Consider the following 15,764-nt stretch of genomic DNA (forward strand, 5'->3'; position numbering starts at 1 on the left):
CGAATACAGAAAAAAAACATTGGCAAAGGTGTCTGACAGCGTACAGCGTTCAGTCTAGATACTAAAAACTGAAACAAAGCTACAATAAAAGGGCACACTGGATACACCCCCTTTTTGAATCCGCACCTGTACTGCCATGTGTACATAGATCAATATTCCAAACAAAATTGTTCACCAATAAATACATGTATGCTTGAAATACAGAACTATTAAAATGTAGAGGTAAATATTTATAAAATTCAACCGAAACTTTCTGATGAAGTACAACAGTTACAGAAGTATTCTTGGTGGACAACCAGAACATGTTCGATTAACTTGATATAGAAACATTTCAGATGGTGGTTATTTACAAATTTAGGGAAAAATATACCCCAATGTAAAAAATGGACGGCGATACAGAGACATCAAACTCTAACTACATGTATGGCTAAAATCTGCAAATACATGTCCATTGTGATTATTTGTCGGAGTTTTACAGAGTATAACTTTCAGTGGATGAATCCAATAAAAATCCATTTCAAAATTTGGCCCATTCAAATAGAACTGCATTGTATACCATTCCAATTGCTTAGCTCATATGCTATTTATTGAGACTCAAAAAGACTTTTTGACAAGATAAATGTTTAATCTCCAGACGTCAATTCTCGGGAAATGTCAAAACAATTTTTGTCCTGATGTCTCCGCAATATAATCGAAAACATAAGTAAATCATGCAGCAATAAATATTTGAAGTATATGCTTCCTATAGTTTTCTTTATGTCGTTGAGGGTTTAATATTTGCCCACTCCAAGGTTTGCTTATAGCTATCATCTTTGTATAAAATGTTCCTGCTATTTCTGGCTGTATCAATGGTTCCTTTTATTGTGTATGGCGACTCCGGATTTGTTATCTTCTGTACAAGCGTGGTAAAAGTAAAAGTGAAGTTGTTATCAAGGCAATGCGTATGCCAAAAAAAAATTATGACATAAAATTTAGGACAAAACTCGGCGCCACATTATGCCCAGATGATTCAAAATTAAAATAGAAACAAAAATCAACAAAAACAAAAATAAAAAAACAAAGAAAAGAAAAGAAAAGAGAAATAAACAAATATAACAAAACAAAACAAAACAAAAGCAAACAAAACAAAACAAAACAAAACAAACAAAACAAAACAAAACAAAAACAAAAACAAAAAAACAATCAGTTTATTGCCGCCTATTGTTGTGTGAAATATTTCGAACGACTGGCTTAAAACGGTGTCTCCTTAATATTTAAATTGTTTAAATATCAAATCAAAAGAAAGACAACTCTATCTCGTGGATAGAACGATTGAAAAAATATGGCTAAATTAATGACACCGATTAAATTATTGCCGCCTATAAAACATGTTAAGTTGATATAAAAATTCCGGCACAAATTAAGAAATGGTAAAGGAACCAAGATTCTACCAGAAATCAATATTCAGGTATTGGTATTATAATTCTGTCTTATACTCTATTGTTGTCAGTTTTGAGGGCGTCTGTAATAAAAAAAAAGAAAGTGAAAGTACTATTTTTCGACCGCGTTGGTGGCCATTTTGAAGCGGCCATTTTGAAAATGGCGGCCGAGACGCACGCGATTTTTTTCGGGATTTTGCTTGAACTATTGAGCTTAATTCATACACCAAGGAACAAAGACCAGACAGGGAAACCAGATACACACAACAAAGAACATACAATAACCAAAATAATACGTACAAAGCAACAAAAGTAAATGAGCAGGTCGGACTGCACTTCAAACTAGGAGCACGGACCAGACGCAGCTGTGGGGTAAGCGTCCTCTCCTTTTCTAGAAACACACACCGAGTTGCTCATAAAAAGTCAAGTCCGGGTATACGAAAGAGACATCTTTCGACTGGAGGCATACGTTTCTTATCGTTGGTTCCATAATAGCATTCGAGAATGATGTAATCCAGATGAACAATTGGCATCAGAACTGATTCTCTCAAGTAAGCTGTTTTTGTTCAAGACTGTCTTCAACAATCATTTCTAGCTTGCACTTAACGCAAACATCCAAGAAACACACATTGTTAATTTATAATTGTTCTTACGAATAATTTGGAAAGGAATCATCTGGTACTTGAAACTAAATAGGTCTAAACAAAATTCACATGAACACAGGCTAGTCTTATTCCTAAAAAAATAATTTTAGTATCAAAATATAACGAGTAAATCATAAAAAAGGTTGATGAAGTCACAGTAACACAACACAAGCTTACATACTAAAAGTTTCATGACAATGTGAACCAAAAACAAATCTTAATTGTTGTAAAACTGTCAAAACTATAATTATTTTTGAAAATATCAAGGTATCAGCTCACAGCTGGTTATACACATGCCTCGATCATGGTAAAATCAGTGATTATTTTGTACAGTATATAGAAGGCCTCGATTTTTTATTCAAACAAGTCATGAAAGCATAATAATCACTTTTTGTCTACGTTTACCTTGCCATAAAATATGTTTCCTTTTGATAAGGTCTAACGCCGAAAATACAAATAAAATAAGTGTAATTGACTAGGATTGTAAAAAATGTATATATATATATATATTTTTTTTTTTTCTGACATACATGTAGATCCTTATCACTATGCATCCCCAAAATTATGATTATTATGACCATACAATTTACATTATTCTTAAGGCTGAAAATGAATTACACATTAATATGCACATAACTGACATGATGTTTATAATTACATGATAAGAGAAGTCTACGTGTCACGACCATAATAAGCTTTTACTACCATTCTATGTACTACTAGTGTTTGTTGAATATTTGCTATCCTGAACGATAAAAAAATAAATAAAAAAATAAATATAATGCAATATTGCTTGTGATTATCCTATTTGTGCCTTTCATAAGCGAAAACGGCTGTAACCAGGAGTCTACAGGCGTCCCAGCATTTTTCGAATTCCTTCATTTTAACCCAGGTCTTTCCAATACACTTAATTAAAATCGCGGTCATGGTTCTTCGCATGGTTTCTTTGGGTTTTCGATTTTTGTTGTTTTTTTTTCCGCAGCTGCTGTCCATTTTGCAGTTACTCGTGTGATGTTTGTTGTTTTTTTTTCAGTCATATGCACTATAAATATCTTAATATCTTTTGATAAATCTGATGTTGGTCTGAGCATCATATCAACTAGTGTATTTATAGTTCTCATGTCTTGATAAAGAGATAGATGTGTAGTTTATCTGTAGCTATCTTCATACCGGCCTGTTTAATTTGTAAATGCCAGAAGGTTTATTATTATAGCTTCTTTATCTCTTCTTTCACTAGTCAATCTGTATGTTTTATTTGGCTCAGGGCAATAAAGCATTGCTTTGAAATGTTCTGCCCATCATGTAAGATTAAGTCTTTCTGTAATTGTTTCGTTTCTGTTTGGTGAGATCCATGATTTTTGTGGATTTTTGTGAGGAAAGATTTTACCACCTATCACATAAGGTCAAACACTGGTGTTACTATAGAATTAAGCATTGTTTTTCCAGAATTTATCGATGTGTAAAATCGGACCATTCACAAAAAAAAATAAATGACCGAAAGACTGTTATGCCAGGTTTATGAGTGAATGGTCCGATTCTCACACATTCATAAATTCTGGAAAATCAGTATAGGGTTTAAACCTTATAATTCCAATCCCTATCTATTTATAAAATATTAATAGTTTTTATTCTTGTAGGCTCTCATTTAGTGAAATTGATATTGCAAATGGTGGTATGAGACCAACAACGTGACATTTACTAGCTACTGATAATGTATTCTTTCAAAAATTGTTATTTGGAATTTACCATTCTGAAAATGAATGGAATAAAAACATATAATACCGTTTAAGACCCTAAATGGCTCTATGTGTTGTCGAAGCGATACTAGACATGTTGCTTACGATATGTACATGGAATTTTACACTGTTGTAAAAACTGTCATCGCTGCGGTCTTAAAAAGGTCAACGACAAATCATAATGCACGAAAAATGCACGTGCTAATTAGATTGGAATTCTATCAGTTTATTTGCTACAGTTGTTCATATGCATTGCCTTTCAATTCATCCAGAGTTCATAACAGTTATAATGGTTATTTTTGTGTGGCTTCAATCAAAACGGGTAGCTAGAAATAGGATTCCATTCCTTTAAGCTTTTGTTTTGGTTTTCCAAACTTTCATAACTTTTGACAGCCCAGAAGCACTCACAAGACATGGAAACTATTTAATTCACACTTGGAAAAATGTTGATGACAGCTGGGGCATGTCCGATGGATCTGCACTCTGTGCCGCTAAGGTCCTTGCTACTCCGATATCTGCCCGAGATTTGACCCCACCCTCCACCCCCGTGTGGTACCACGAGGATATATGGTTCAGAGTATTGGCGGTGTATTTGGGGGTGGTGGGGGTGGTGGTTTTGCTAGCCAGCAATGTTAGACAGATATAACTGCACCGGCACTATTGTTATATAAAACAGATTGTGATTCCAAATAATAATAAAATGTTTTATGCTTATAGATATGTAGATATTAAATATTTATTACATAACGTCCTTTGATATTGATACGTTTTTTCCTATATTTTTTATTTAAAATATGGGGAAAAAATTTACTGGAGAACATCTATTTTACTCCCTCACAATTAAAGTCAATAATTGACACCCGTAATTAATTTATTTAGTAATTTATTTAGTATCAATTTCTTCACTCGAAGGTGTAAAGGAGTATAAAAGGTAAAAATGGATGTTTCACCGAAAAGGAAATCAACTTAAGAAAGAAAACAATTTACGGTATATTGTAATAATTATCTAACATTCAAAGGGTCTATCAAGAAGCCATTGACCAGTAGGTGATCCAGTATTGATGATGAAACTTATGCAGATTCTGCCAGTAACAAAATTTTTTCAATGCAACCGACAAAATATTAATATTATTTTTACATCTTCAAAAAGATAAGTGAAGAGTCAAAATGAATAAAGACGAAAGTACATATAATTGCAAGGGGTTATTTTGGCATTCCAGGAATACCAATATTTTCCTTCCCTCGTTTGTCTACCCCGGACTTGACTTTTTATGAGCAACTCGGCGGGTGTTTCTAGAAAAGCAGAGGACGCTTATCCTACCGGTGCACCTGGTCCATGCTCCCAGTTTTTAGTGGAGTCCGAGTTGCTCATTTACTTTTGTTACTTTGTATGTATGATTTTAGTTACTTTATGTCCTGTGTTGTGTATGTCTGTTTTCCATGTCTGGTCTTTGTCCCTGGATTACATTCTTTTGATTACCGCTATAACCTTGGTTCCCTTGATTACTCTTTTACATGTAACCTATTACTCGAATGCCAACAGTATAATTACCATGGATGTTTTTAAATGTTATATTATTCTGATACTTATTGTTGATGAATTCACAACACAATTCTATAGTATTTTTTATTTATTTGGAAAACTTTGAGTAAATCTGAACAAATTTATGTCTTTAATATGGTGACTTGTTTTTGCACAGTGTGCTATGAAATACTATTGAATTTATGCAAACAATTATTAATTATTCTCCCTTTTTCTAGTTTTACAGTCATAGGTTAAAATGTGAAATATGCATTTACATGCTTCATAGTGATGTCCTGTTTTAAAGATTTATATATGTCTTTTGATCAGACAGTAGACTCTTAAATATATTTGACTAACAGTACCACACTAGTCCGCAGGAGATGAAAAATCAATCAGGAGAAAAGTATAAGGTCCACATGAAAATCAAATGGCCCTATATAATTAAACTTTATCTGAATTAACTACTAGGTGTATTAGAGTTAAAATATTGTCTACAATCGAAGAGGCATACAATAATATTTTTGTAACCACGAAAAGGTTGTATTTTCAATGATATAGTGCAGATTCAACGAAAATTCACAAAGTGCAACTTGAGTATAAACAAAATCAATTCTACATCTATGCTGTAACATTACATTTTAAAACTGAAGTGCACAGGGAGTTCTTTAAATAAATAGTATGCATTTTTTTCTGATATAGTACAGATGATTTGCCGTAATAAATACACTGATAAAATAAAATTCATTAATCGTTCCAAATTCATTAAATTTAACAATAAAGGTAAGTGTTAAATATGTAAAGAGTTTGCCGCCGATTCTCGAATGTCAGTTTTCCAGGTGATGAAAGTTGATATTCGAACGATAAAGTTGATCTATCGGCAGATTAACTTCAAAGTAATGTTAGAGTTTGAGCTAATCAATCAAATGTTACTAATTAAACAGGTAGGTAAGTTGCATGAACTTTTTGTGTGCCTGTGCTCTTCCATTGTTTAAAGGTTAAATGGACTCAGCACCTATGTGTTTTAATTCGCTTCATAACAATACATTTAAACTTTATATATATTATATTTTGGAAGTAATCCTGATAAGACATACCATAAGTATACTGTAATTTAAAAATACAGAATTGGATCAAATACTAAAAATAGCACACTAATATGGCAAAGCAAATGCCGATATGCTGTACACGTGTTTCAATGAGCAACACTTCATCATTAAAGAATTAAAGACAAAGGAAGTCTAAAATCAAAACAGTACAGAAGAAGTACTCAAAACCATATATTTCAAAATAGGAAACAAAATCCGCTTCCTAGATCTTCTTTTGTGTTATTTTACAGTTATATTTTAAAACACAACGGGATAAAGTTAAATGATATCACTTTACGTGTTATTGGTCTTGCAGATAAATAAGTGAATCCTCGCTTACAAGCGTAGTTCTGTAACAGTTCTTTAGATAACTCAGTCTACTGACTGAAAGGAAAAAAACAACAGGAAAACATTATTTTCACCTCATCTTATTAACGGATATCTGTCAATTTGTATATTTATATATATAAAAAAAACCAAACAAACAAAAAAAAACAAAAAAAAAAAAACAAAACGAAACGAAACGAAAACAAAACAAAACAAACAAACATAAACCAAAACAAACAAAAGAAAACAGTAACAAACAAAAACAAACACGAACTGTTTGAACAGAAAAAACAACGTCTGAAACCGAGTTATGAAGAACTACATATTGCAAAGTCTTTTTTAATGGAATAGTTGGATTGTTTTCATTGATAAATAAATAAAAAAAAATAGTTAAGACTCTTGGGTTATGAAACGCTTTCATTTATACTGACAAAGGTTATGGTTAATATACTTCTAGTTGACTCTTTCACCAGGTAAATAATTACACCTGTGCACTTAATGTTATCCATGTTTGTGGCTGGAGCTGTCACGCCCATTTTTGATGGGTCTGTATAGAGACATTCATTATTTACATGCGATTAATGTTCATTAAATCAACATTACCATTTGTAGACGAGGTCTCCTGGTGTGGAAGGATTAACGACCCAAAAGACCTTTCTAGACTGAGAATAAAATTTCAAACATATGTCGATTTCACTATTCTGGGCGGGGTTTCTATCATTGTGTATTGTAAATGATCACTGTATTAAAGTTTTTTTTGCACGATATTCTCTAACGCATTCAATGAAATTTATATATTTATTAATTTCACCGGTGAAGAGATTTAAGACATTTTGCTGTTTCTTATGATTAATCGTGAGAATGTTGGTTTTAATCTTATTAAATTTAGCATAAATCTAAACGTTTTGCCGTTAAATTGTCAAGTGAACGTTAAATGGTTGTAAGAGTCATAGAGTGCTGTCCTTTCTTAAGACTAGCTCATATAGTCATTTATTAACTTCTGAGGATAAGCTTTCCGCTTTTAACTTGCTTTTCATTTTAACTTTTTCTAAAGAAAGTTTTGTTAGAGTCTTGTATGCAAACTATCAAGCAATATTTATGACGAGAAAGGGAAAACTTTAATACTGATGCCTAGTAAGACGATGAAATGAGGTGGAAGAAAGATGCGGGCATCCAGTTCGGCTTTTTCTCTATCAGGTGGGATCCCTGACAAATTATTATTCATAAATTCAAAAGATTAAGACCTTTTTAATCATCGTTTAAAACACAAATGCTCATAAGTTTATCATGCCATACAATTTCAAAGTGTAATAATTTGATATGATTAGTTCCGTAAGTGATGGGAATAAGTTTTGGAACCTTTCATACATTACAACTGCCTTTACAGTCATAAAAGGTTGTATTTGTGTAATAATATAATCATGCAGTTTCTAATTTCAGAATCGTTTTTATCCATTTATCATAAAGAGAAATAATTTTCATTTTTATTTTTCAAATCACATCATTCGTTACATTACCAAAATGCACGGTTTCTTAATTTATATGTCCGCATTTAATATGTATCGTGTGGTGAGATTTTTTTCCATGGGACAAAATTTAAAATTTTAATTGTTTATATATATATATATATATATATATACATTGTATAATTGTATAACCGGGAAAACAAATTGTGTTTTAGAGGAATAAATGATTGGTAACAACGAGTTCATATAAAGACCTTTTCGTTAAAGCATTTCATGAAAAAAAATAGAAAATTGAAAGACGTGCTAAAACGAGATATATGGGCCTGATATAAATCGCCGGGTAGGTAACGAACTGCAAACATCTGTGATTCAGCAACACGGAGTTCTTATGTAAATTTCATTTAATGGGATTTTTGCAACTAAATCTGAAACATTACATGGTGTTTGCTCATTTATCTGAATCATTTACAATGTAAACATGATCTTTAGCTCTTTAAAGTAAGGGTTACATCAGATTATAAGCTATTTATTATCTGTAAACGTATAAGTAGTTAGGTTTTAGTGATGTTATCGCTATTGCACATGTTGCACACTGTTTACTGCCGGAACGAGTGTTAGTTATAATGGACAAATAGACAAACCAAGGGAACAGAGATTGGAAAAGCTGTAATTGCTTACATAACCACTTGTCTATATGTATCCATTATCTACAATAACTGTGATATTTATTATCGATGTATGGTAGATAATTTTACGGCTTAAACTATGTATATTTTATGGTTTTATATCTTATTTACTCTAAAATAGTCAAATATGAATTTGAAAATATACTATATTAAAGAAATTCATATATTTTTACTTTCTGTCATTAATGATGAAAATAAATAAACATAATGTTAAATCTTGATAAATTTTGTTTTCCACGGATTCACGAATTGTACATCTCTTTAAATATGTCTCGAATCAATTAATACATTATTATATTGTTTTAAAAATACCAACCAAACAATAAATCTGGATTCATAATTTTGTTCATGCATGAAGTCCATCAGAATGTATTTTTACTGTTATTTTTTTTTTATTTTCAGTTGCATTCAAATATGTCAGTCTTTCAAATCAAGTGATTTGATCTACTGCCTACACATATTAAATAGACAATGTGTGTTTTATTTCATGTATTGCCAAGAAATAACGCGGCAGCATTCAAATTTAGAATCTTCTGCCGGTTTTCTTTTAGTTTACACATGAGGCGGCACAGAGAAAAATGTCAAAGATGGCACGTTACAATACATGTGTTTGAGTTTTTGGAACAGTATTTTAAGATAGAACATCTTATTAACACCATACTGAATATGTTATGGATGATAATATAATGCGAGTCATATGTATAAACAAAATTATGTAATAGCTAACAAATTTGGCTATGGTTTTCAATGCTGACAATGTTAATTATTAGGGACTTATTGTATTTATTTCAAAAAATGGTAGTTGTGTCCTTTTTATAAATATTTTTTTTATCTTAGTAAATTGCAGGAGTTTTTTTAACACTCCACTGACACACTTGTTTGAATCATGTACAAAAAATACATGTTTCTAATAATGTAAGGCTTTAATTATAGAATGGCTCCATTGCATTGACTATTTGACTATAATTTAACTATACTTTCCGAGATCGTGAATAGAACAGTACAGTTAATGGAATGGTAAAAACTACCTATTTACACCATATGCCATTCCCAAATTTCCCATTCTTCCATTTCCATTCCCCATAGTATTTCCATTGCATTTTTCTTTAACACATATTTAAGTATTCAAATTTTATTTAATATTCTTAAATTATTTATCATTTGAAGTATTATTTTTTATCAGTTTTAAAATGTTTTATATATATATATATATATATAAATAACTACATCCTTCCCATTCACTATAATCATTCCCCATCCTCCCATGAACATGTTCCTTACAATGGGATTTTTACCTAATATGATAAATTTTCTCCACCTTTGTATTTGAAATATCTTGAAGGACACAGATTACAGTTTAACGACGGAAATCTGGCCATACTTATATATGAACAAATTAAATATATGAATGAAACTGTTGGAACTTTAATGTAATGCGGTTCGTCATTAGAGGGTATTTTTTGTTTAGTCTATTCCGCCCTTATTATTACCATATAAATGTTTGAGTTTGTATAAATAATGTTTGTTGTACTGATACAAATTATCTAAACATGCGAATATCAGTGTTTACCTGTTACGATACTACAATGTCACAAGTTATTTGAAAACAACATACTAAGAAAAATAACTTCGTTATTAGTCAATTTAAAAGATTTTTTCAAGTGTTTTGAAAACCACCTTTTTGTCATGGTGTTCCATTAGGAAAGTGGTGATCGTTTACGGATTACTAATAAACAAGTCAACTGTAGTACTGAATCAGTCTATATGGAAAATCAATGATGATGCCGATAGAGACTGATTCAGTCAATAAAAAGTTCGTTTGTTGAACCAAAGTTTTTGTAGTTAATTGTAGTTATGCCCTTTTATAACTTTGCAATTTATAATTTTACAATTATTTCCGAAATGAATAAATACGAGAAAAAACGGTGTTAGCAATTTTCATATACATTATGGCAAAATAAATGATGTTTTAGTTTTTCTTGATTGGGAAAAATCACCTCTTGAAATTAGCACAGAAATGAATAGAAAATGTTTTCGAATGATTTTGTTATTGTTCATTTAAGGTTAATGACCTATGAGTATTTATTTTAAATCGAAATATTGTATCTTGCCTTTGTTTGTCTTGTTTTTGTTTTGCTAACTTTGTAACGGAAATAAGATTAAAGATATGTGTCCGATAAATAAAGTGGAACTTTGACAATTTATTCTGTAAAGTATCGTTAAAGTAAGTGTGATCATAAGGTTATTTTAACATGCTAAGTACAAACAAAACCTTGATTAGATAAGAAAAAAAACAAACAGAACAAACAAAGAAACAAAACAAACAAAAAACCAAAACAAACAAAACAAAAACAGAACAAAGACACAAAAAATCACAAAAAGAGCAAACAAACAAAGACACAAAAATAAGCAAACCGGCAAATAAATAAAAATCAACGTTCCAGTTGTTTGTAGAATTGTGTTTGTATAGATAAAGTAAATCAAAACATTGATGTGTCAACAAAATTCATAAATTAATTGAAGCTGACTCGAAATTCCTTATGGCACGGGTCGCTTTCAATATTCAACATGTGGTACACGTATCACAAACTCACAAAGACAAGGAAAAAGTATAATAGTGTATATTGTTGTCTTATATTTTTATGAGCAACTCGGCGGGTGATTCTAGAAAAGCAGAAGACGCTTGTCCCTGGATTACATTTTTTTTTATTTCCTCTAGAATCTTGGTTTCCTTGATTACTCTTTCAAGGCTGCATATCAATGTGATATTGAAGTAAAAATAACGTTATATAAAAAATGTGCCCTTTGTAATAACTTTCTGAAGCAGAATTTATCCTTGATTTTATTGTAGGACATCCTGTATGTATGTTTGTTGATAAGTTAATATTTACAATATTACTGAAACTTGATTTTTTAACACAATGAATTAATTTTCTGTACATGCTGCTGTATCTAAGAACTAAATATAAACGACTTATGTATTTTGATATTAGTAATATGACAAATCAATCAATATATATATATATACATCTTGAATCTTAAATGATAAGGCAAATAATTTTATTTTTGTTTTGACAAATCTAAGTATTCGAAGTAAAAATATTTACTCAGATTTTCTACATAAAATGCTTTGATATGCAAATTAAAAACATTGTCCTTGGAAGTTCATAAAGGTACCCATAATATTCCTAGAAAGAACACGATTGAAGGACATACCATGCCGAATGATGATGTTCATATTTCACGTCAAATTTTACCAACGGGATTTTAGATTTGTCAATAAAAAAATCAAAAAACAAATTTTTCTTCGAAACATACCAGTCTAAATACCTTAGGCTTTTATCGTTTAACATTGATCGTTATATGTGTGCTGGTAATACAAATGAATAGCTCGATATTTTAAAAAGATTTATTTGTTATCGACAAAACCAAATAATAATGATTAGAAACAATAACAATGTTCCGAGATAGCTTAATACTTAGCTATCAACTGGTTTTCGATTAGTTGAAATAATTGATGGAATAGCTCCAGATAGAAATAATGACGATAAATACTGATTACTAGTTGGAATTGGACATCTTGGTCTCACAATCGACTGTTCTATATTCGAAACAAGTGAAGTTATATTCGGATGAAAAGTTGTCCAATAGTTATTGTTGTGAATCATTCGTTGTACTGCAGCAAAGTTTGATGCTTCCGAAAGAAGCTCCAGTCCCACCGCCGTCTGGCGTTTCCATTTCGTCCTACAAATATGATGAACTATTTGAAAAAAAAGTTTAAATAATATACCATCTAAATAGTATTAATATTTATACGTTGTGATATTATTCGAATACAGATAGAAAGCAATTAATTGTATTTAATTCAATGTCAACTCGTTTAGCGTTATTGATTCGAGAATAAATCGACACTTCTTTTTTTCTCTAAAATGTTCATAACTGTAAATCATTAATGCTAACTATATGACAATTAAGGTATTGTTTTAACTTTTAAACAATCTAAATTTAATGCATAAATTATATTTCTTGATTTAAATGATAAATTAAATTTTAAGGAGGGAACCTGCACTTTATATAATTATAATGTCTTCGTCTACCCAATACATTATTTTCTTTAAACAGATGATTTAAAGAAAATAAATGAAAAATTTGTGTTCCTAAGTTCATTGCACATTGCATTAAGATTGGACTTATCTTAATAATAACTTTGAGAACCTTGATTCATGGAGAAACATACAAGCAATTTCAAAATTTGGATGATGGTTTTGAGGCTTTATATAAGAAGTCAAAAGAACAATTTTGGAATCTAAATGATGATGAAAATAAAACAACATTGAATTACACAAGAAGCGTGTAGTATCAGAACTGAACTGAAAATCAATTTAGTGATTTTTTAAATGTAAATAAAATGTTAGTATAATAGAACTCATTCCTTTCTGCTTAGTTTGAATTGTTTTATCAATTTACCCGAGAAAAATACAATGGAGTCTGCTTGTACAATCATAAGAATTTTAAATTCATATTAAAAAAAAACGCGCAAGTAATTTTTAAAAATTATAAAAGGGGACACACAAACATGGTATATGGTCCATCCGTAAATGTATTTAAATGAAGTATTCACATTGTTCGCACCGTAGTCGAACATTCATAGTATCCGTATGATCTTGAAAAAAACATATAAGATATTGGGTTTGCTGCTACACTAAAGAAAAACAAGCAAAAAGCAAACAAAATTTAACAAACCTAAATAAGCAATGCCTTCATTAAAAATAAACTTCTGTCAAATATGTTAATTCAGTGCAATGAAAAGACCAACCTTCGATTTTGATACCAAGTTTTGACCTGTGTATCTGTTAAACGCAACCTTTGAGCGAGTTCCATTCTATCCTGAACACTTAAGTACTTCTGTCTTTCAAAACTTTTTTCGAGCACTCGTAGTTGATTATCAGAAAATGCTGTCCTTGCTTTTCTTGGTTTCTTTGGTTTGTTTAGAGCAAATGATGGTGGTTCGGAACCATCTGGAGTTAACAAAAAACATGCAAAAATATAAATTAACGATTTGTTCGTGTTCAATTTAGCTTTGCTCATAATTATCACATCTTAACTAAGATTGTAACTTAAAACCAGAAAAAAACATATTTCACGTATCTTCTTTTTGCGGTAGTAAAGCAAAATGCTTTACTCTGTTATATATCTTAACTATGGTGCTAATCTAAACAAACATTATTTAAACAGTCTTACGCTTGCCGTAATATTTCTTATTTTACTGGCTATTAGGCAAATACATATCCTAGATTCCGATAAAATACCTTAGACAAACATTTTAAAATTGGTTTCTGAACATACCTCGTGATTTGTCAAATTGTTTTTGAATTTCATCGTCACCACTGCAATCAGATTCAAAGTCACAATTCACGGAACCTGACAAGGTAGAACACTCAGTGCTCACTTTTACATTGTCATCTTTCCGTAAAATATCACTGATAAGGAAAGAAGGTCTTTGTTGAGGAATTTGCGGAATTTGTAACATTTCTGGAGGGCTTAAATTACCATCCTCTGCTACTTGTCTGTGTTCTGAATGAGACGATGTATCAATTTCAATTTCGCTCATTGAGTTACAAGACATGCTACAGCTGTTTATTATATTTTCATTCTTTGGCATACAGGGCGAATCTGATAAAACATCCAACAATGCTGAAGACATTGCAAAACTCACTAACAGACAAAGTCAATCATTAGTATGAACATAAAACATTTTATAGAGTTTATAGCTTATTCCAATGCCCTTTAAAATATATTACAACTGTTCCTTACTAGTGAATGTAATTAAGTTTAAGATGCCATAGCATTAACTGAAGCATTTCATAAGATTTATTCACATTAGCAAGAAATATAAAGATCGGCATGATGTAAAAATTAAGATATTCTTTTCAAGTCGAGTAACCAATCAAAGTTAAACCTTAAGACGTTGGACGAATACCTTTTCACACAGCTGTAAAGGGGGAGTGTTTTACCATTGTCAGGTAATAGTTAGAAGTAAATACGGTTAAACTGTGTTGAAACGAAAATTTTCCTAATATGTGTTTATCATTTAATTAACTAGTGAGAATTTTATCTAATTTTATTCATTATACCTAGTATGTGATTCTTTTTAGTTTTTTGGCTCACTTGCCAATTATACCTATATGATTATTGTTTTATCATAACGGCTTTGTCATATGAATGCATGAAAGTAATTGTCATTTCAATGTTTGCGTTAATCATTATATCTTTAATGATATTTCTTGGTCAAAAATGTGTAAAAATGTTGAAGAGTAATCAAGGGAACCAAGGTTATAGCGGTAATCAAAAGAATGTAATCCAGGGACAAAGACCAGACATTGAAAACAGACATACACAACAAAGAACATAAAGTAACTAAAATCATACATACAAAGTAACAAAAGTAAATGAGCAACTCGGACTCCACTAAAAACTGGGAGCACGGACCAGGTGCACTGGTAGGGTAAGCGTCCTTTTGAAAAAATTCAAATCAAATCATCTTCCGTTTTAATGAATAGCATATTCACAAACTTTTTATGTTTTAAATCAATTCGTGCGGATGACATATGTTTCATTGATACACTGTCAATATTAAGATTTGTCGACATTTAAGTCTTTCAACAGCACGCTTAAAAAAATATAGCGCATAAATTATACACAAAAATGAGGGAAAGAGGTGTTCATGATATTCGAAAGATTATACGAACTTTGCTCCTTTTCATTTGATTTTTGTAAAAAAAAAAAAAAAAAAAAAAAAGCCAAAAACACTGCGTTCATTTTGTGCCCTTTTTGAGCAACTCGGCAGGTATTTCTGGAAAAGCGGAGGACGCGTACC

The 15,764-nt window shown here is 30.9% G+C and overlaps 1 protein-coding gene across 1 annotated transcript; it reads right to left on the reverse strand.

Annotated features, from left to right (window-relative positions):
- Nucleotides 1-12,366: 12,366 nt before the first annotated feature.
- LOC148612424 (homeobox protein ceh-30-like) lies at nt 12,367-14,733 on the reverse strand. The gene is made up of 3 exons (XM_088595374.1): nt 14,234-14,733; nt 13,704-13,905; nt 12,367-12,631 (listed from the first exon to the last, which is right to left on the reverse strand). Exons 1-3 carry the CDS (start codon nt 14,589-14,591, stop codon nt 12,367-12,369), a joined length of 825 nt encoding a protein of 274 aa, XP_088451500.1. The 5' UTR covers nt 14,592-14,733.
- Nucleotides 14,734-15,764: the final 1,031 nt, after the last annotated feature.

The sequence above is a fragment of the Perna viridis genome, chromosome 7 (assembly GCF_037379345.1).
Source record: "Perna viridis isolate PV_CMFRI_1.1 ecotype Kerala chromosome 7, ASM3737934v1, whole genome shotgun sequence".
Taxonomy (NCBI): domain Eukaryota; kingdom Metazoa; phylum Mollusca; class Bivalvia; order Mytilida; family Mytilidae; genus Perna; species Perna viridis.

Excerpts from the sequence above, each read along its gene's own strand:
- LOC148612424 (XM_088595374.1), bottom strand. The coding sequence starts at position 14,591 with ATGTCTTCAGCATTGTTGGATGTTTTATCAGATTCGCCCTGTATGCCA. Across the intron at positions 13,906-14,233 it reads ACAATTTGACAAATCACGAG|ATGGTTCCGAACCACCATCA; the intron begins GTATGTTCAGAA and ends TGTTAACTCCAG. Across the intron at positions 12,632-13,703 it reads ACTTGGTATCAAAATCGAAG|GACGAAATGGAAACGCCAGA; the intron begins GTTGGTCTTTTC and ends TCATATTTGTAG.